This window comes from Sceloporus undulatus, chromosome 1 (assembly GCF_019175285.1).
Source record: "Sceloporus undulatus isolate JIND9_A2432 ecotype Alabama chromosome 1, SceUnd_v1.1, whole genome shotgun sequence".
Classification (NCBI taxonomy): Eukaryota; Metazoa; Chordata; class Lepidosauria; order Squamata; family Phrynosomatidae; genus Sceloporus; species Sceloporus undulatus.
In genome coordinates, this window is record NC_056522.1 from 203,269,059 (window position 1) to 203,291,763 (window position 22,705).

At 41.4% G+C, this 22,705-nt stretch overlaps 1 protein-coding gene across 5 annotated transcripts in view; it reads left to right on the plus strand.

Annotated features, from left to right (window-relative positions):
* CCDC141 (coiled-coil domain containing 141) overlaps nt 1-22,705 on the plus strand; it is a 142,981-nt gene that overhangs the window by 15,833 nt on the left and 104,443 nt on the right. For all 5 annotated transcript variants that reach the window (XM_042444894.1, XM_042444863.1, XM_042444876.1 and 2 more), the window contains exons 3-4: nt 364-486; nt 21,501-21,692. In XM_042444894.1, coding sequence (XP_042300828.1) covers nt 364-486; nt 21,501-21,692 — 315 coding nt within the window. The remainder of the gene's footprint in view (nt 1-363; nt 487-21,500; nt 21,693-22,705) is intronic.

Below are 22,705 nucleotides of genomic sequence, written 5' to 3' on the forward strand. Positions count from 1 at the left end.
ACTTTTCTTGGAGAAAAATAACAACCTCTGATTCAGTAGAGCAGAAAATGCCATATTTGCCTCTGATTTTGCTCTACCAGCATAAGTTCAGCAAGATTTAGGAAATTACACAGGGTTTCCATCAGTTTAGCCCTCATGTGTTTGCTGAAGCTAATATGTCATCACATAATCTCTGAACTACACGAGAAGACAGGGTTGGATTCACACAAAGTCATACTTAGAAGAGAGCTACAGAAATGAATGAAATTTAATTAATGTTAAGCATATTTTCTGTGACTTAGCTCATGCATGCATGCAAAGCCACTGTGGAAAGATGTGGAGAAATTGTGCTTAGAACAGTATGTATTTATATTTGTATTTCAGTGTGGAAAATGGGTGCAACTCCAGCTAGCTGAATCAGTACCAAATTTATTAGAAATTGGCAGCAATCAAGAAGAGACCAAAAAGTTGTTACACGATCATGAACTTCTCCTGGCTAAGCTTAAGGTAAGACAGACAAGACAGACACCCTGTTATAGTGCTGATGTGAATGCTGGAATTCCTCTCAGACCTTGTTGTTTTCACGGGCAAATTTCATCACAATCACTTTTTGTAGGATTTGATTAGAGTATCTAAATGTTGTTGAAATGAATCCCAAAATAGAGAAATAAATGAGTGTAATAAAAGTTCTCTCCCCCAAACAGTAGTTTTAGTTTTGTTTTGTTTTGTTTTGTTTGGAGAGGGAGTAGCTTTTATTGGTATTTTAAATATTAGTATACTTTGTTGTTATTATTAACTGCCTTTGCATTTACCCAGACTCATGGTGACCCCATGAATGAGACACCTCCAAGGCCCCCTGTCCTTCACTGCTCTGGTTTGTTCCTTCCTGCAGACTCAGGTCTGTGACATCTATGATTGAGTCTTGCCATCTGGTGTCTGGTCTTCCTCTCTTTCTGCTGCCTTCTACTTTTCCTAGCATTTTCAGTTAGTCATGCCTTCTCATGATGTGGCCAAAGTACAACAGCCTCAATTTAATAATCTTGGATTCCAGGGAGAGTTTAGGTTTGATCAGTTCAAGGACCTATTTCTTTGTTTGTTTGTTTGTTTTTTTGGCTATCCACAGTATCATCGGCACTCTTCCCTAGCAACACATCTCCAATGAGTTGATTCTCTTTCTAGCCACTGTATTTATTGTCCAGCTCACACATTCACACAAGGTGATGGGGAATACAACGGCTTGGACCTTTGTAACTTCAGTATTCCCTTGTATATCTTTCGTCTTTAGGATTTTGTCTAGTTCTTTCATGGCTTCACTTCCCATTCCTATGTAGACAGATCTTGTAGCATCTTTGAGACTAACTGAAAGAAAGAAATTGGCAGTTAGTCTTAAAGGTGATACCAAATCTCTCTACGTATTGATTCTACAGATTAACATGGCCGTACCTTGGAATTCCCACTCTTAGTTTTCTGATTTCTTAACTGCAGTCTCCTTTCTGATCAATGTTTGCACCTAGGTATGGGAAATGTTTAACTATTTCTATTTCCTAATTGTCTTGGTTGAATTCATGTAGATCATCTGTGGGCATTATTTTTGTTTTCTTTGTGTTCAGCAACAAGTCTGCCTCTGCATTTTCGTCCTTGACCTTCCTTAGTAAGCCCATGACATTTTCTGCTAGTAGTGTGGTGTTATTAGCTGTTGATGTTCTTTTCTCCTATCTTCAGTCCTTCTTCCAAGTTCAAACCAGCTCTTCTTATGGTATTTTCTGCATACAAGTTGAACAAACAGGGTGATAATACACAGCGTTGCCTGAATCCTTTGCTAATTGGAAACCATTATGTTTCTTTATATTCTGTTCTAACAGTAGCCTCTTGTCTTCTCTCCATATATGATTTACGTCTATGCTGCAGAATTTTGAGGATAATTTTGCTTGCACGGGAAATTAGTGCTATGGTCCTATTGTTATTGTAGTCCTTTCTGTCTCCTTTTTTGTGAATGCGGATGTATATTGATCCTGCTGGCCATCATTTTGTTTTCCATATTTGTTGTCATATTTTAGTTAGCACCTGAGTTAAACTATATACTGCTTGTACACACAAGCCACACAGTCACTGAGTATGTATCAGTCCCTTAAAGTACTGTGGACTGTTCACTTCTTGTCCTTGACTAGACTGCTTGAAAACTGTAGTGCATTCAAAACACACTCAGAAGCATAATTGTCTGGGGGAGAAAACCAATGGGTACATGGAACAGTGGTGCCAACAGAATGCCACATACTCCCAGTTTGTTTTCTAATGTAATCCAAAGTACAGGTTTTGAGCTTTAGTGTCCTAAATAGAGATAGGCAATTTCAGTGTGGGCAAGGGAAGAGGGCAATTCCCCCCTCCACCATGGGCCACACTGTCTGGTTTTGGATAAAACTCCTAATTGGCATTCTCTCTGGATCTAAGCCATATAGGACTTTATAGGTCATGCTGTTTTTTTCTAGGCCTCTGTAGGGTAGTCAGGCCTTTTCAAGTGATGGAGAGGGCATTTACATCTAGTCTGGAGCTCCTGAAGGCTTCCATGAAAGACAAGGTACTTATTTTGTTATTGAGTGAGATTGTTCTTTCGCCTGCTTTTGGGGGGGATGGGAGTGGGTGGGGAAGGTCTGCAGCAAAGGGCATCCACCAAGGTGACCAAAGCTGTCTCTGTGCCATAGCCAGAGCGGAAGCCAGATTGAAATGGATCTTAGCTCCAGAGAGAATGCCAATTAGGAGTAATCCATTCCATCTAGAAATCTCTGGAACTAGGAGGCTACCACTTGCCCCAGAACCTTGCCCAAGAATGGAATATTAGAGACTGGCCGATATTTGTCAAGGATGGCAGGATCCAAGGAGGTCTTTTTCAGTGATGGCTTCACCACAGCTTCCTCTAGGCAGGATGGAAATTTGTCTTGCTGCAGTGAAGCATTCACCACTCCCTTTACTTCTCCAAGGATCCTATCCACATCCTCAGGCTGCACAAATTGAAACTTATCCAATAATATGGGACAAGTATAATGTAAAGTATGATAATACTTGAAAGGTGGAAGGCAGCAGAAAGAGAGGAAGACCGCATGCCAGATGGATGGATTCAATCAGGAAACCCACAGACTTGAATCTACAAGAACTAAGCATAGCAGTGGAAGCTAGGGTTGCTTGCAGATGTCTCATACCCAGGGTCGCCATGAGTCAAGGTTGATTCAAGGGCAGCTAACAATAACAACAAAGTCTAACTTCCTCTGGATCCAAGTATTACTGTCTTGTGTCTGTGTGAAGCCACAGCTTGCCACTGGATTCATTACTTTTTCTTTCATAATGATCTTCCCTCAGATACCCTTTTTTAAAGTAACATAGCAGGCATGCTCTATGAGAAATATCAGTGCAATGGTAATCTGTACCAATGCAAAACCTGTGCATTTGAGTATTAAAGTTGTGCCAGCTGTCGCAGAGTTTTCCGTGAAAGTCTTTCCTACACCTCCTAGTCTGTGATTAATCTGGATCAACCTTTGAATGTGTGTGGCAGTGGGTTATAAGATTTGTGTGAAATTATCCGTGGGTTCTTGATGGCTTGCCAAAGCACTGTTCTTTGTCATAATAAAGGTCACATTGAGTTACATTAGAGAACTTGGGACATGGTTCACCTAATCCACTCTACAGAGCAAGTCTTCTTTTCTCCGAAGACACACACTATCAATAATTTGGCCCATTTTCTTTGAGATATATTTTGATAGCTCTTAATTACTTTTTATACTCTATTTGCAAAACCCACATTGCAAAACAGTAATTTATATGCAAATATTCAAGGGGAACGAATAAGGCTAGAAAAATATTATTGAAAGCAAAAAAAATTAAATTTCTGTTTGGCGTTTTTAATCTTTCAGTTGCTTTCTTTTTTAAAAGGGGGGATATTTAGGGCTTTCAATACATTAGATATGTGTTGCATTATCTGTTAAGCTTGATGCTTGGTTACTTCCATTTATTAATTACGGAGATGATTCACAGTGCTACTTAAGCGAAAGGTTTCTGCTTGCCCATTATAAAACAGTTTTGTTTTTGTTTTTTTCCTGGAGCATGAAGATCTTTCACCGTTAGAAAAAAAATTACTTGTATGATGAGGCTATATGAGCATGTCTCATTTCTCAATGCTTGATACAAAGACAGTAGAATTTTCTTTCTGTTCATGACTGGAGTGGATGCTACCATTTGGCAGAGTGAGATAGCTGTCTGGGGCAGCAGAGCAACAAAACAGTAGTTGGTTTGTTAATTTTCCCCCCTGTCAAAAACAGTGTTTTGAGGATTGTAGGGCTTTCTGCTTCATTTGGCAAAATGACTTGCATGGATTTGTGTACCATACACTTGCCTTAGGCTGAGGTATACCATGCTATGCAAATTAGAGTTGGAAGGATTCTTTGAATTTACAAAACAAAATTCAAAAAGTGTTTCTCCAACATCAGCTAGCCCAGATGAGAATCATCATAGTTCAGAATTTATTCTGTGCAAAATTTCCATATAATTTTTTGCATATAAAACAGGGGATTTTCTATGCAAAAATATCATAAATGAATTTTGCACAGAATAAGTTCCCAACTACAGCATTTCCTATGCAAGAAAAAAGAAGTTTCTGTGTAGAAAATAATACTTCTGCACAGAAATATTTTTTCTTCCACAGAAAAAGCTATATTCTGTGCAATAATAACACATGCAGATTTTGAGCAGAGTGAGTCCCGAAATGCAAATAGTTTCTCGCATCGGTAACTAAATTGTTAAAATTACTTGTTTCTTCTTTCAAGAATAAAATTAGTGAAGGCTTACATCCCCAATTACATTCCTAATGCAAATTATTATCACCTCCAGCTGGTGGACAAGAATGTGATTTGCTGCTCTTTCTGAAGCAGCAAAATTTCTTCAGATGGCCCTGTTCCAAACTCATCTATTAGCTTTATCTTTCTATTATCAGTTCTTGGCCCATGCTGCCACACCACACAATCCCCTTAGATCTTAGAGCGCTCTCCTATGGCTTCCCCACAAGCAGAGATGGCTCTAGATTTTGAGCAGCACTCTGCCAAGGTGCCATCAATAACTTTTCCCACTTCCTGAGTGCCTCCCATATTTCTGCCACCACTGCCCATTCACTTGCTCTCTTAATCTAGGTTCAACCCACACTTCTATTTGGAAGGAGAGGGCAAGGCATTTGCCATGTTCCCTTCACTACTTAGATGAGAGAACAAGAGGAGGAGTAGAAGAAGGAAAGGCAGTGATGCTGACAGTGAATGTTGGCAGTAAGCAGCAAGCTCCTTGATGTTATGAGCATCAGCCTATAGGCAATTTTGTTGCTGTTGTTATTTTTATATGCTTTCAAACTGATTCTGACTTATGGCAACTTAATCATGAGACTTTCATATCAAAAATTTTTTTCAAAGGATTGCCTTCCTCTAAGGCTGAGAGAGTGTGGTTTGCCCACCCAAATTCACCTAGGGGCTTCTGTGGTTTTTTTGTTGGAGTGGGGATTCAAACCCTAGTCCCCAGCAGTTACAGTCCAGCACTCAAATCGCTAACACTACACCGGCTCTCCAGGCAATGATGCTGTCCTTAATCAAGAGATCCTGATCACTATAGTAGGGAGATTCCAAGCTGTTATTTTTAGAATCACTCTTAACATTTATGCCATTTTTGCTAAGATCCTTCCAGACAGCATGTGCAGATAATTCCCCCTGATACAAATATTTGATTGCTTAAAATAGCAAGTCCAAAACATCCTTAAGAGTAGCTCCAGTCTATCTTGCATAAAGCTTGTGCCCAATGTCAGACTTTACTTTCAGCCATAGGAGTACATCCTGCCTGTGCTTGAAAAACAGACAGGGTGTGCCTTTACTGGAAAAATCAAATGTTGATCAGAATATATGCAATGTCTACTCAGCATTGAGTCCCAATTAGTGGAATGATGCAGGGTCACAGTATTAAGTTGAATGGGAGAGAAATTCCAGGAGAGAAATTCAATGCAGGGATGGTATGAAACAGCATGGTCTGTTGAGCATGTGTGCAATTGGATAGTGTGAATGATGCAACAAGCTTGATGTGTCTGGCACATCACAATTGCACATCACTCACATCTATTGGAAATTTTATCCTTTATTGAAACAGATGTATCAGCATGAAAAGTTACAGACTGGGTGACAGAAACGCCCAGCATGTGCAGCATGCGCAGGTGGAGTACCTGGGCTGGGTGTTTGCCCAAATTGCCAACAGTGCTGACAAAGGCCATGCCAAGGTTGTCAGGAAGAATAAGAAGGTGTAGTCTGAGGCTGATGCCAGTGAAGCCACCATGTGTCACCTGCTGTGTGCCTCCACTTCCATGATGGACAAGCTATGGTCGATGATGTGCCTAATATGGAAGACCTGGCAGGATGGTGCTATGTTGCAGATCAGCAAAGCCTGGTAACAGGTAGAAGGCAACCCACTTGCCCTGATGGAGCTCCAACTCTTAAAAACGGTCTCTTCTGCAGTTACCAGATGCAGAGGGAGGAAGAGGTGGCCAAGGAGTCAGGGATAACAGGAGTGGGCCATGGCAGCTACTCTTGGCTTTTCAATGACAGATAACCACCATATTCTCAACTTTTGGCCAAGCTTTCTTTTCAGTTGCTGCAGCTGGGTTACAACTTTTGGGGTGCACCTACACTGTAGAAACAGTATTGTTTGACACCACTAACTGCCATGACTCTATCCTACAGAATTCTGGGATTTGCAGTTGGTGGGGCACCAGCACTCTTTGGCAGAGAAGGCTAAAGACCTTATAAAACTGCAAAGCTCAGGATTCCATAGGATGTAGCTAAAGCATTTAAAATGATGTCAAAGGCCCGTTACAAACGGGCAGGAAAGTACGCGCAGAGCACGTACTAGGGTTAGAAAGGGGTGGTGCTTCTGCACCCCCCTAACCATAGTGCACACTCTGCGCGCACAAAATGGTGGCGTCTGTTCCACACGGCCGCCGCCATGAGGACGTCACGACCGCACCACCTCTATACGGGGCGGCGCGAACGTGACGTCCTCGCTCTGCGCCAGGGCGCTTAGTGCGCCCTTAGTGCGGAGCAGGAAGGAGCTCCGAAACGGAGCTCCTTCCTGGTTTGGTCCGCTGGGCGCAGCCTTCACACAGCTGCGCCCAGTAGACCAAAGGAGAAAGGGGCCAAGAGGCCCCTTTCTCCTCCTCCCCGCCGCCATGGGGTGTCCTTGGGGCTTGAAGCCCCAGGGACACCCCTTTTAAGGCTGCGGGGAAGTGGCCTTTTGCCGCTTCCCTGCAGTCTGGAAAGTGGCAGATCGGGGCCTCAGTGGCTGCCGGTCTAGCCGCTGAGGCCCAGATACACCGGGGAAAGGGGCGGGTACAGCCCGCCCCAAACAGGCGGTCTGTAACCCGCCAAAGTGTATTATTTCTACAGGGTAGATGCACCCTTGGTTGTGTTCTGTGGATTAAAAATAAATGAAATATTGCAAAATAAATTTGAATTGTGCAGGCTAAAATGAGCATTAGCTCTTCCTAGAGCAGACCCACTCAGATGAATGGGGGATTGTTAGGAACACACTTAGGACCTTGTTACATCAACAAAAAATCCGACTGCTCCCCAATGGAAGTTTTCTGTCTTTGAAAAGTGGCCTCCGAAGAATGCCTGGACTCAGGCTGCAGCTGGGCTGCAATTGCCCAAAATAACTGGCGGCAAATTACATGCCATAATTCCTGGTAGCAACCCGCAACCCAACTTTATTTCATTGGGGAGCAGTTGTTTTTTTGTCGATGTGATAAGGTCCATACTAATAACATAAGCAATAAGATGAATCTCACTGAGTTCAATAAATCTGCCCTAGGTAGAACTAATACTGGATTTGGATCTACACTACAGGTATGTTTACCTTAAACTTTGAGTTTTTTTCACTCTCAGTTGCTTGAGAGGTGTCTACTGAGAAACATTTTTAATTGACTTAAATTTTTCTATGGCATTTCTTTCAGTGCAACACTGAAATGTGAGCAAACACTTTGGTATCGAGTACTTTATCCTTCTAAAGGAAAACTAAATGCTATGATTTTGATTGCTATCTAATTGCCAGTTACAAGGATTCCATTGAATCCCATGGATTCAACTGGTCTTTTCTAGTTGGGGTTAGCATATAGATATAGACCCAATTTCTATGTATAGTTGTGAAAGCTGGATAGTGAAGAAACCTGACAGGGGAAAAAATAAATTCATTTGAAATTTGTTGGTGGGGGAGAATTCTAAGAATCCCATAGACAGCTCCAAAGGAAAATGAATGGGCCCTACGTGAAACCCTAGAAGCCAGACTTATTAAACTGTACTTTGGACATGTTATGAAATGACATGTCTCATTAGAAAAAAGTGGAAGGTGGTCAGAAAAGAGGAAGACTTCATTATATTAAAGGAAGTCATAGCACTGAATCTGCAGGACTTGGACAAGGCAATTGATGACAAGGTGTCTTGGAGGGCTCTCATTCATAGGGTCAGTATAGGCTAAAGACAATTTGATGGCAATTAACAGCGATAGCAACATTTTTTAACAAGACATGCTAATTACTAGTCATACAGGCTGGGAGATTCTGGGAATTGTAATCTCCAAAAAGTAACTTTTCTAAACTGTACTATTTTCTACAGTTAACAGAGCAAAAATGATAAATGATAGGCTGGAAGCATGTTGGACTGGTATTGCCATGTCTACCAAATTGGATTCTTAAGTCCAGATAACTAATTACAATGAACCCACTGAAGCCGCCTGGGAAATGGGCATGTGCCCTGCATGTGCGCATTGCCGCGCAGCAAGCATGAGCCCCATTATATCCAATGGGGTTCGCGAATGGCGCGTGTGGCTGTGGGGTGTGCGGCGGCCGCAAGTCGAGCATGAGCCCCATTGGATATAATGGGGCTCAAGCTTACACAATATTTGCTTTACGTGGGGGATCCGGAACGGACCCCTTGCATAAAGCAAGGGCCCAGTGTACCTGTGTACTCTTTGTAATCTTAGAATTTGTTGAAATAAATTGTTTTAAGATCTTCTAGCTCTGCTTATAGTATGTTATTGCATAAAAACAATCAATTTGCTCAGGATAATGAGTTTTTAAACAGCTTGTAAATTAAATTCTTGTGATGGAAATGATCACAAAATGATCTGCAACTTAAGAGAGAGAACTTGGAAAGGAATCTCTTTCTGGATAACTTCCAGGTGACCTTGTGACAGACCTTATCACTGCACAATGTGACCCCTGATGCCCTTCTGTACTGTAAAGATATTTTAAGCAACTGCAGTTCAGACACTATCAGGGGTTACTGGAACATGTATGCTGAAGCAGAGCAATATTTTCTGATACTGGCTATATGGAAAACCAGGTGGAAGGTGTTATGAAGAGGAGAGGACAGTTTAAAGAAAACAGATGGAGAGCAAGGAGGATTGCCATTTCTAATGTAATATTATACCCATTTATATTTTTGTGTAGAAATTGCCATTTTTGTCCAATATAGAATGTAGAGGGGCATTCCTGACATGTTGTTGTGTGCCTTCAAATTGTTTCTGACTTCTGGTGATCCTAAGGTGAAGAATGTTTCATGGGGTTTTCTTGACAAATTTTTTTGGGGTGCTTTTGCCTTTCTCTGAGGCTTAGAGAGTGTGACTTGCCCAAAGTCACCCTGTGGGTTTTCATGGCTGAGCAGGATCTCCAGTCTGATCTCCAGAGTTGTAGTCAACATTCAGACCATTACACCATGGTGGCCTTCCATTCCTGACCTTGAATGGTGTGTATCACATTGGAGGATGAACAAATAAATTCACCTCTGACATCTTGATTAATGCTGTTAAATAAATAACTGATAGAAGAAAAGATACTATCGTGTTTCTCAACTCATCCTGCCCCCAAATAAAAGTTGGCAAAATGGTATAGTTGTAGATACTTGTAACTGGTATACCTATGGATGCTTGTTGTTTTGGACTGCAATGCTTGTTGTTCTGGAGTGCAATTTATAGAGACTCAGGCATTAAAGCGATTGGCTGTAACGGTATTCACAACACCCTTCCATTTGTACTAGCCTGAAATATGTCTCGAGTCTGCCCTTGAGCATATATTCATGGTAACAAATGCTTCAATCCCTTAACATTATGTCTCACTGAGATGGCCTTTAAAATTCTCTTGTGAACAAGCTAGCTGTGGTTTCCAGATACTTTTTGGTGAATCAATACCTAGATCTGTTTTGAAAGCACATAAATGTCAAGCTCCTGAGTTTTCTCTGTGTGCAAAATGTAATGAATAGTAAGAGGAACAGCTGGCACTGGAAACAAATTGGCTGACTTGAAATATATTTATTGAATTCATAGGCTGTTCTGCCTAACAAGAGAAGCTCATAATGGCCAAACATGCCCATTTACCTATTGGCAAATAGCTTCCAATTAAAAAATAAATTGCTCATTGAGATTCAGCATGCCAGAAGCTTAGAAACAAATTTATTAGCATAATTAGCAGCATCAGAAAGAAATAGCACTTGCAAGTTTTAACACTGGTTTTACCAGTAGTATATAACCAACAGCACAATGTGAGATTAATGGTACAGACATGTCCTTAGTATGGTTAATCAGAAATGGTAATTACATTATGAGAAATGCCTAAAAATGAAATAGTCATGGGCCATTTTGTTGACTTGGCTGGAGCCTGGTGGAACTGTCTAGCTGGAGAAGATGACATCTGCCCACTTCTCAAAGTATTTATTCAAGGGACCCATGGTCTAGTTCTTAATGAACATATAAAAGCTATGCAAGCCTGTTGCCTCTTGAATCTTCTGTGCAAAGCCTGGAAGCCTGTATGAAAGTTTTATATTATTCTCTGTGGTAGCTTTGGCCTAGTATTTAGAAACAAATGATTTATGAACTACATAAACATCTAGTGATGACCATTGCCTTGGATGGCTTTAGAAAAGAATGAAGCAAGATCACAAAGTATATGTCTATCCATGGGTACTAAGTATATTAGTTAAATCTAACTTTCATTTTCAGAAGAAGCATACCTTTGAATATCTGATGCAGGAGAAAAAGAGGGAGACAATTGCCACAATGCCCTGATTATAAGCACCTATAACACCTCTCTGAGTGGCAAGAAACCCAAAGGATCTTGGCTGATCCAAAGAATCAGGTCAAGGAAGCTGGAAATGTTTCTGTTCACGTGCTTTGATATAAAAATCAAGATGGTGACAAGGCATTTTGTAGTATTCATGTAGTATTATTCCCTTCCTTAAGGAAGAACAGACAATCTCTGCAGGAACAATTTTGTCAGAACTAGTGGTTGTGTTCACACATAATAATACCCCCCAATCAAGGTTTAATAAATCACAAGTCACTCTTATCCTAACACAAGTTGCTAGATGAACCAAAGGAAAGGAGAAGCATATTTATGGTTGAAGTTTATGGTTGAGTAACCCAGTCAAGATGAGCACCACCATAGTGTAGTGATTTGGGTGTTGAAGTACGACTCTGGAGACCAGGGTTTGATTCCCAGCTTGGCCATGAAACCCACTGGGTGACCTTGGTCAAGTCACATGCTCTCAGCCTCAGGGAAAGACAATGGCAAATCTTCTCTGAACAACTCTTGCCAAGAAAATCCAGTGATAGGGTCACCTTAGGGTCACTATAATTTGGAAATGACTTGAAGGCACACAACGACAACAATCCAACCAAGTCTGGATCATATGCCAACTTCAACTAGAGTTTCTTCTGGATTTACAAATCCAGGCTGGTCTCATCATATGTAACCATATTCCTAGTTTAAAACTATATCTTTCTGGATAGATATGTGCCTGCATGAAGAAAGGAGCTAAGAGGGAGTCCTCAGACTCTGCGTAAGGACATTGCTCATGCACACTGTAATGAATGCTTATTAAGGAAGATTATTATTACAGAAGTCTGTGTGAACTAGGATGCAACTTGCTGTTGTTTCATGAGCCCTATATTTAGAAACCTGCTGAATATGGAGGACAAGGAAATGGGCCGGAAATCCAGAGTAAGAATCCTTACGGGAAAGGAAAGCCATTATCCCAAACACACAAGCTGGAAGCCTGTTCATACTTACCTGACAGACAGAGATTATTGCAGCTAGTGGAAATTCTCCATCTCTTTAGCAAGCAACAGACACCATGTAATTTCCAACTGATGAAACTATTTCATAAAGTAATCATCAGGTGAAAATCCTCAGTCCCTTTCTTGCTTTATTTCCCAACACACCTTTGTCTTCTTGAGAGAAATGCCTTATTCTCACAAGGGATGTGTTAATTTAATGTCAAAATGATTATGGCCACATTCTTTGACAAATCTGGAACTCCTTGGCCATTATTACTCCTTTTCAAAACCTGTAAAGGGAGAAGCAGCAGCATGGAATGGCTTCAGAGAGCCAGCGTGGCATAGTGGTTTGAGTGCTGGGCTGCTAATCTGGAGACCAAGGTTCAATTCCCAGCTTGGCCATGAAACCCACTGGGTGACTTTGGTCAAGTCACATGCTCTCAGCCTCATGGGAAGGCAATGACAAAGCTCCTCTGAACAAATCTTGCCAAGAAACCCCATGATAGGATTGCCTCAGAGTCACCATATGTCAGAAACAATTTGAAGGCATGTTTTTTGTGGGTTTTTCGGGCTATGTGGCCATGTTCTAGAAGATTTTCTTCCTGATGTTTCTCCAGCATCTGTGGCTGGCATCTTCAGAGAATTTGAAGGCACACAACAACAACAACAACAACAACAGCAGCAGGTGTGGACAACCCATGAGGCACTCTCATACTGCCAGGGTCTGAGGAACTCTCTTCCACCTCCTTATACACAGGCCAGCTGATCAATTGACTTGTGAGGGGGATCACTCTTCTCTTCCAGCATGGCTATGGGCAGTGCCAAAACAGCAGTCCTCTTGAGTGACGTTTAAGGATCACAGCTTCCATGCTGTTGATGGCTTGGGGAGGAGGCTTTAAATGAAGCTCCATTCCATTGGTCCTGTTCAAGACTGCTTAGGGAGAAAAGCTTTAAACCAGGTTTAGGATAATGCACCATTTTGACTGCAACGGCTCAATACTATGCAATTCTTGGGTTTTTGGGTTTGTGAGATATTTAGCCTTTCAGAGAGCTCTGGTGCCACACCAAACAACATGTAGAGGTTTGAGTGTTGGACTACGACTCTGGAGACCAGGGTTCAAATCTCCACTTGACCATTGAAACCCACTGGGTGACCTTGGGCAAGTCACGCTCTCTCAGTTTAGAGGGAGGCAAAGGCAAACCCTCTCTGAACAAATGTTGCCAAGAAACCCCTGGGATAGGTTTGCATTAGGGTCACCATAAATTAGAAACGACTTGAAGACACACCAGTGAAGACACACAAATCCAAGTTGAAGTTTCCACCCAGTCATGGAATGACCTTGTACCAGTCTCTCTCAGCAGTGCTGTCCCCACCCCAGGGTCACCCATTGCGGGGGGGTCGGCTCTCTTGTGAGGCAGCTTCCCCCACTGTGGCAAAGTCGAGAGAGGTGACCTCTCCTTAGCTGTGGCGAAGGAGATTTCCTCATGAGAAGGCCTCATTAAACAGAGAGTCTGTGAACATCTAGAAGGCAATGCCATAATCACAAAAAGTCAACATGGGTTTCAGAGAAACAAGTCATGCCAGACAAACCTGATCTCTTTCTTTGATAAAATTACCAACTTGGTAGATGAAGGGAACGCTGTGGATATAGTATATCTTGATTTCAGTAAGGCCTTTGACAAGGTTTCCCATGACATTCTTGCCAACAAGCTTGTAAAATGTGGGCTAGACAAAGGAACTGTTACATGGATTTGTAACTGGTTGACCGGCCGAACCCAAAGGGTGCTCAACAATGGCTCCTTTTCATCCTGGAGAGAAGTGACCAGTGGGGTCCCACAGGGCTCTGTCCTGGGCCCAGTGCTATTCAACATCTTTATCAATGACCTGGATGACAGAATTGGGAGCATACTTATCAAATTTGCAGATGACACCAAATTAGGAGGAATAGCTAATACTCCAGAGGACAGGATCAAGATTCAAAATGATCTGAATAGACTAGAAAGCTGGGCCAAAGCTAACAAAATGAAATTCAACACAGAGAAATGTAAGGTACTGCACTTAGGGAGAAAAAATGAAATGCACAGATATAGGATGGGAGACACATTGCTGAATGAAAGTACATGTGAAAGGGATCTAGGAGTCCAAGTAGATGATAAGTTGAACATGAGTCAACAGTGCGATGCGGCAGCTAAAAAAGCCAATGCTATTTTAGGCTGCATCAATAAAAGTATAGTGTCTAGATCAAGAGAAGTAATTGTGCCATTATATTCTGCACTGGTCAGGCCCCACCTGGAATATTGTGTCCAATTCTGGGCACCACAATTCAAAAAGGACATTGAGAAACTGGAGCGTGTCCAAAGGAGGGCGACTAAAATGGTGAAAGGTCTGGAAACCTTGCCCTATGAGGAGCGACTCAGAGAGCTGGGGATGTTTAGCCTGGAGAAGAGAAGATTAAGAGGTGATATGATAGCCCTGTTTAAATATGTGAAAGGATGTCATATTGAGGAGGGAGCAAGCTTGTTTTCTGCTGCTCCAGAGAACAGGACCCGGAACAATGGATGCAAGCTACAAGAAAAGAGATTCCACCTCAATATTAGGAGGAACTTCCTGACAGTAAGGGCTGTTCGACAGTGGAATGCACTCCCTCGGAGTGTAGTGGAGTCTTCTTCCTTGGAGGTCTTTAAACAGAGGCTGGATGGCCATCTGTTGGGGATGCTTTGATTTGGATTTCCTGCATGGCAGGGAGTTGGACTGGATGGCCCTTGCGGTCTCTTCCAACTCTATGATTCTATGATTCTATGATTCTCCCATCATGACAAGCTGGGCGGGGGGGACTTGCTTGGCAGCAGGAGGAGGGGCCAACAAGATGTAATCCCCTTTTTGGGATCTCACTCAGTATGGATGGCACCCCCCCCCACACACACACACACACTGTAGTAATGCCACTGTCTCTCAGCCTCACTTACCTCACAGGAGATTGTTGTAGGCCCACAAAGTGGTGAGGAAGAGAACCATATGTTGCCTTAAGCTACTATCACCAATGTCACTGGGCATCATTTTAAGCAGCAGAAGGAGATGCAAGACCAGTTCTCCTCCCTCCTCCAGCTATGCTCCTGGGCTCCATCATGTATGTCCCTTGAGCAAGATGGTGCTGCCCTGTCTTTCCTGTGGAGAGCAAGTGCTGAGTGACCCGGAATCAGAGTATGGTGACTCAGTGGAAATCCACACACAGAACTGAGCCGATTTTAGCAGAAGCTGCTCCCTTGCGGAAACAATAACAGTAGGCCGAGATATCTTCCAGTTAGTGCATCCCCTCAAGCCAATCCTGGAAGCCAGGTCTTTGAGTTGACCTTTAATTTCTTCCCATTATAGTTGAACTTTCCATCAGAATAGTATGAGTTGCTGTCTTGTGATACAGAACATGCTTTCTTCTGCACACCCCATTGTTGTCTTAACATGCACAACAGAGTACAACACAATAGCATGAGGCACAGGGAGAACCATTAGTTGGATTGTGTGATAGTCCTCCTCCTTTTGTACCAGGTAATATTTGTTCTCCATCACATACTTGCAAGTATAAAGCTAACAAAAGAGGTTACATCTCAAAAGAGGTGAGGTTAACTCTTTCTCACCGGTGTGCACAGCCTCTATGTTACAAACCAAAACCCAACTTCCCATCTTCATGTTTCTTCTGAAGCTAAATATCAGATAAGTTTTTTTTAAAAAGAAACACAGTGAACATGCAGTCGGTAGGAAAATGCAACTGTGCACACTAGTGTTCATACTGCTGCTTTGCAAGAGGTTTTTTTACATTTTAATTTGTAGTTGTGCCTCATAAATTTGGACAAGTACTGACATTAGTTCTGTGAAGTTATGCTAAGGCTCCAAACCTATGCACACTTAATTCAAAGCCATCCCCTGTGGAATCAGTGAGATTTATCTATGAGTGTATAGGACCACATTGTACATTTTATTTAATCTTATAATAATAAGCAATAAAAAGTTGTAATGAGCTAATAATTTTCTCTGTTGCCCCCACTATCTACAGTGCTCAGCATGTAATATGCAATATATTATTTAGAAACATTAGACAATTCTTCCCTCAAAATGAAGGCATTAACAGAGTTTCCAGTGTAAAGGTTTGTATAGTAAGATGAGGCCTGCAGAACCTTTGACTCATGGAAGTGGATGCAGGCCGCCAGCTGTGTACTCTGACTTGTCAGGTTCCTGATGAAACTCAGGCCTGGCAGCAAAAAGAGGAGTTTGATTAAGGATTTAATGGGCTGCCTTTGGCATAGCAATCACAAATTACGTAGACCTTGGCTAAATCTTCAAGACTTCTTCCTCCCTCCTGCCTTCCTAGTCTAATCACATACTAATGCTACTACTGCCACAGACTTGCTCAGGGTCCAAAGGATCATTGGGGTAATCCTGAAACAGATCATGCATCTAGTATCCAAAACATGTCTCTTTTAGACTATGTAGGACATACCTATAGCTATGAAGAGGAATCTGGTTTTGAATGTGTTTTTGTGTCCCACAGATACTGCCCGTGTGTGCATAGCACGCTAGGCCATCGATTATTTTAGCCATTCTCTGAAGATGCCAGCCACAGATGCTGGCGAAACATCAGAAAGAAACTCTGCTAGAACATGGCCACATAGCCCAAAAAACCCACAAAAAACTATTTTAGCCATAGTTTGTTGCTTTAGCAACAAATAGGCCTGCAGATGACCAAATAAACCTTGATGCAGTTTCTGTTCTCATTCTCTTCTGCCTCTTTGTTAGCCCCTTCTTCAGCAAGAGCAGCTGGAGAAACAAGCAAAGGAAGAAGCCACAATCTTTGGTTCAGATATTATAATTTCTTATTGTTGTGTGCCTTCTAGTCATTTCCAACTTATAACAATCCATAAATGAACCTATTATGGGGTTTTCTTGGCGAGATTTGTTCAGAGGAGGTTTGCCATTGCCTTCTCCTAAGGCTGAGAGCATGTGACTTGCCCAAAATCACCCAGTTGGTTTCATGGCCATGTACAGAATTGAACACTGGTTTCCAGAGTTGTAGTCTGACACTCAAACTGCTACACCATGCTGGCTCTTATTACAATTATTGTAATAATAACCATGGCCTATTATTACAACAAGCCATGGTTTAAATTAGCCACATATTGTGACTTTTAATTGTGGCTTGCAGCTGGCTTACAAACCAGGGTTTGTTTATGGGAATAGGTTGGAACACAATAGTGAGACAGAATTCAACAAATCACAGCATAGCATTGACTGCAAACCTGGCTTCTGTGTTAAGAGAAAAGTCTTTGTAGCAGCTTTCCAGACCTTGTTTATTTGTTGATATTTCACATTCTAGTTATGTCTTTCTTTCTTCATATTTTTTCTTTGGCTAACAATTAATCTGCTTTTTAAATTAAGGAATAATAGTTGAATTATTTTTGGGGAAAAATTCTCAGAGCTTTTTTTTTTTTAAAGAGAGAACACATTAACAGTCTACTCTTATACAAGCTATCACCAATACAGAAGATATATGGGGGGTGAATTGGGAGGACCTGAAGATTATGATTCTGAGTTTAGCACAATGATGTATTAGTACTCTATTATTTCCTATTCTCAACTCAGACACTATCAGGAGAATTTCAGATCTTCATACCTTCAGTTCTTATTATAGTCTGTATCAGGAGAATGAATTATCCTAGACCTAGACTTTAATTTGCCTATTACAAGTTTCTCTTTTCATTATACATTCTTACTGATAGCACCAAACCCAACAGCAGAAATTGGCACTTCATTCATCCATTGTCATGATAAAGACTCAAGATGAAAACAGCCCAACATAAATCAAGTCTCTGGAAGACACTCTGAAGATTTCAAAATGAACAGAAAATACAGCACTTTCTACTCTTTATAGTGAAGAAAGTAAAATAACAGAAAGTTAAAGAACTCTTCCAAGGCTTACATACTACTTTGGTTTGAATCATGAATAAATTAAAGCTTGTTCTGTAACAACTTTCTTGTTTTCTGACCTCAACTGCTACAAGGTTTAGGGTAATGAAATGTAAAGAAAAATGAGGCTTCTATATCTTTAACAGGTGAGCGTACATATTGAAATGTGAAGCTTCATCATGTCAAGGTCCTAGCGTGGAAGTAAGTAGCTGCAAATATGCAAAGGACTCTTGTAGCACCTTTGAAACTGAGCAAAACATATTGTAGTACTGTACAGTATAAGCTTTCATAGACTCAGTCTACTTCCTCAATCTATGAAACCTTACGCTACGAAACCTTATGATTTTCATTCAGTTAGTCCCAAAGGTGCTACAGGATCCCTTTGTATACTGAAACACGGTTGTATCTCTGAATTATAGTTGCAAATGGTAGACCTTTGTTGTTGCTAACTGCCCTCGAGTCAATCTTGACCCAGACTGGCTGTGACCAATTAATTTCCTCTATAATGAAGGCATGATTCAATTATTTTATTACTATTGCCCATCAGTGAGGGACAACATCACTCATTTTGTGGTGCAGCTTAACATTTAACCATTTAATAGTTCCTTTTATAGATGTGGGATGCACTCACAATCTCAGGCCCAGTACACACCACCAGGAAGCGATGTCCTCGTGGCGATAGTAAGGCTTGGGAGTGCGCACCACTTATCCACAGAAGGGAGAGTTTGCTTGCTCCACTCCAAACCGCTTTATCTGTGCTTCATCTAGGAGCAAGCAAAGCTTTCAGTCTCATGGTGGTTGTCAAAGAACACAAGATCTTCCAGATTGGGATCTCTGACCTCATGGGAACTGTGATGTCTTACAAAAAGGTCTCCCCATAATACAGAGCTTATACGGGTCTCCTACATGTGGCTGAGCACAGGTTTGAGGGGCTGTATCCACTGAAATGCTGTATTTGTATTTGTTGCTGTTGTTTGTTGACAACTGGCAGGAGTGAAGATGAGAGGAGAGAACTAGCGAAGAGATTGAGCATGAGGGGATGACTTGGACATAACTACTTTGAAGCTCTGGGCAACTATGAGAGATGGTACCCCTTACCGTTTCCACAGTCAGATGTAATAGGGCTTGGGTTCAAGGCTGGTTCAGTACAATTTATGGTTTTGGTCTAGCATTAGACTAGACCTGTTTTTCTAGAGTTCTTCCTTCATCTATACATAGTCAATTTAGTGTTGTTGATGTTAATGAAGTTGTGGCCCATTTCAGTTCCAGTTTGGGGCATCATAATACCGTAGGTCAACATGCCTGCAAAGGAACGTGTTTGTAATATAGTCTGGGTCATCACAATCATCATTGTGACAATTTACTCTCATAATTTTATGGCTTTGCCTACTCCTGAGTAATCCAGTCCTTTAAAAATATTCCTGAGTAGATTTGCTTAACCTTGATTTTTGCACTGTACTGTTTCTGGCTGTTTTTTCTGAGTATAGAAGAGGTTGCCCTGGAAATGCTTTGTTAGTGTGTCTGTTTTGGTGCAGTGATTCACTTTTGATTAAAATGCACAGGATAATATACAACAAACCGTTGTGTACATTTTATTCAACACCGAGTTATTTGAGCAACTGGTTCTTCTGAGGATTGTATGTGAAATAGAATATAAGTGTAATTTTTCAAGTTATAAAAAATATCTCTGTTCATTGTTCTTGGGTATCATTGCTGGGATGTTAGGATGGCTGTAGCCATTCAGTTATGTCCTTGTGTTATTACCTCTACAGATAACGCTTTTAAAATACTATGTCTCTTTGTATGTGTGTTTACTTTTAATATCATCTTAGGCTAAATTACTGTTTTTCAGACCAAAGGCCAGTATCATTCAGATTTTTCTTTAAAAAGTATATGAAAGTTAACAGAAAAACAAAGCTTTTAGATCAACATACCCTCCAACTGGCAGGGATAATCCCAATTAATCCTCTGTTGTTCTACCTTTTCAGCTGCTTTTAAAATGCCCAGTCTTCTCTATCCTTCTCTCACTTTTTCCCTTTGTCTTCAGCTTCCTTCAGACTGCTTCCATGCTGCAGAATTAATACAGTTTGACACTGCTCTAACTAGCATGGCTCCATGCAATGACATCCAGAAATTTGCAGCTTGCTGTGGCACCAGAATTCCATAGCATTTAACTATGGCACTTAAAATGGTGTCAAACTGCATTAATTCTGCAGTGTAGATGCAACCAGTTGCTGCACACTGAGTTCAAAATGCAAAAGCAGTCAGCCCACAATTAACACAGTGGGATTAGAGGAGAAGAAAGGAAAGGAGAGGGTAGATTCTTGCCCTTCCCAATAGATTCCAGTAAAAGCAAACTCTGGCACTCTCTCTTAGTTTGTGTGTTTTTCCTCATTAATAACTCCTGCCATCTCAACCACACTCTGATGTTGCTTGGTCACATGTCTCCCAGTTCTCATCTGTGAAATGTCAGAGGGTATGGAACATGGCAACTAACTACTTTTTCGATTCTTGGAAACCAACTGTAACTAATTACCTCTTTAAGAGGAATTTTCCAAACTGTGCCCCCCCCCTTATAGATCTCTAAGATTTGAGGGGAGATTTGTTTCCTAGTCTGCTCCCTTAGAATATTTAAATTGTATTTTCCAGAGACTGAATGAGGTGCATTCCATATGGGAAGCATGTACACTACCTAGGGTCAGTTATTATCAGAGGTAGAATGAGGAGGCTGCTTCCAGAAATAGGTCTGGGTGTCGTGAAAGGACATCCTTGATCTTGATATCCCTTGGGCTTTGGTTCCAAAACACACACACATACTCCGTGGATACCAAAATCCATAGATGGTCAAGTCCCATTATATACAATGGGGTAGAAAAATGTCACAATCAAGGTTTGATTTTTGGATTGAGGGGGGGGGGGTCTTTTCATGCTGTGGATGATTGAATCTATGGATGCAGAATCTGTGGATATGGAGAGCTGTACTTTGTTGTACTTCTTACTGCCAGGCATGGGAAGAGGCACTTGTATGATATTTTCTCACTCATGTGCCAAAGCAACATGGCTAGCTTTGGGTTCTAAACCTCTCGACTTGAAGAAGGGAGCACTAGCTATTCCACTACAGACAGCAAGGTGACTAAGCTGGAACCTCTCCATAAAAAATGGAATTCTAGCATGTGAGCCTAGTCAATTAGGTGAGAAAATTGTCATCAGCAGAAATTCCCTCCTCTATAAAACTGCAGTGGCCATTTCCTCCTTTACATCTTAGCACCGTTATGGAATAATTTGCATGGTAATTGCCTATGGATGTAGAAAGTCTGACACTACTTTAACTGATATGGGAGCTTTTCTTGACTGACGAATAGGGTAAAATGTTTTGAGATAACAAATACATTGAAACTAAAATAAGAGTTTTAAGAATTTAATCCTGAATGATTAACATTTGTTTTCTTTCCAGCCTTTGGAGGGCCAGATTTGGGACCTGTTACACGAGGCAGACAAAACTGCAGCAGAAAACAAAGATCAAGAACAAGTGTATGATGCCATGGCAGAGACACTGGGAGACGCTTGGAATTCTCTTGTTATTGTTCTAGAGAAGCGCAGGTCACTTTTGAAGCTAACTGCAGATTTTTTTGAAAATGCTCTGGAGGTTTGTGTACAAATGCTAGACATTATTTAATTCTTATGAAAAATAACAATATAAATATCAAAAGATATTCCCTCTGAGCCAGCCCTACCATTAGGCAGACTTAAAAGCAATTGATTCAGTCCACTGATTCTGAGGATGAGTAGTAGAATGATCAGTGCTAAAAGCTATAATCCATCACAACCCAAGATCATTAAATTCATTGAAATATCAACAAATAAACAGATAGGATGAAATAACCATGTTAAAAATCACATTTATACTAATTAGGGTTTTAAAAAATCAGCATAAAATACCAGTTATTGTGGATTGTAATGGCTTATAGCTTTTAGCCACAAGGATCCTACTACTGCTCTGGGGATCATGAAAAGGTGGAATTTTGTGTCTCAAGAGTCAAAATAAGTTGGCTGGCTTTGACTAGTATGTACCAAGACCTGGAGGCTGAAGTGAGTTTAGGTGCCATTTGCTGGCCCACCCTAGAGGTGACATGAAAATCTGTTGCTTTGATTTCAATTGCATTGTTGGGATTCAACAAGTTTTCTTGTACTATCCTAGCTCTATATTGGGATGGGAGACGTTGGCCCGGGACAGACTGCCCCAAAAGGGCAGCCTGCCGGCAGCCTATTTCCCTCCAGAGGGAAGCCACAGCTGCCAAACCATGTGGCTTTCCTCTGAAGTAAAAAGAACTTGGAAAAAACAGGTGTGACGGCGTGGATGCGCCACTGGCACACTCACGATGTAAGCGATGCACAGTGCTGTGCGGATGCTGCACAACACTTACATCACAATGGCAGTGCCTGTGTACACGGGATGCCCCCATTAGTACGCTGCCACTCCGTACTAGAGTTAGGGACCATGCAGTTGGTGCACAGTCCCTAACCTTAGTATTGCCACTGCCATGCCCCAAAGTGCCCGTCTGTATCAGGCCATTATTTGTTTTGTCAAAAGGCATTGCAATTTGAGAAATGTACAGATACCCTTCACCCAGTTGGTAGTTTTGTCTTTCTTTAGGCAAA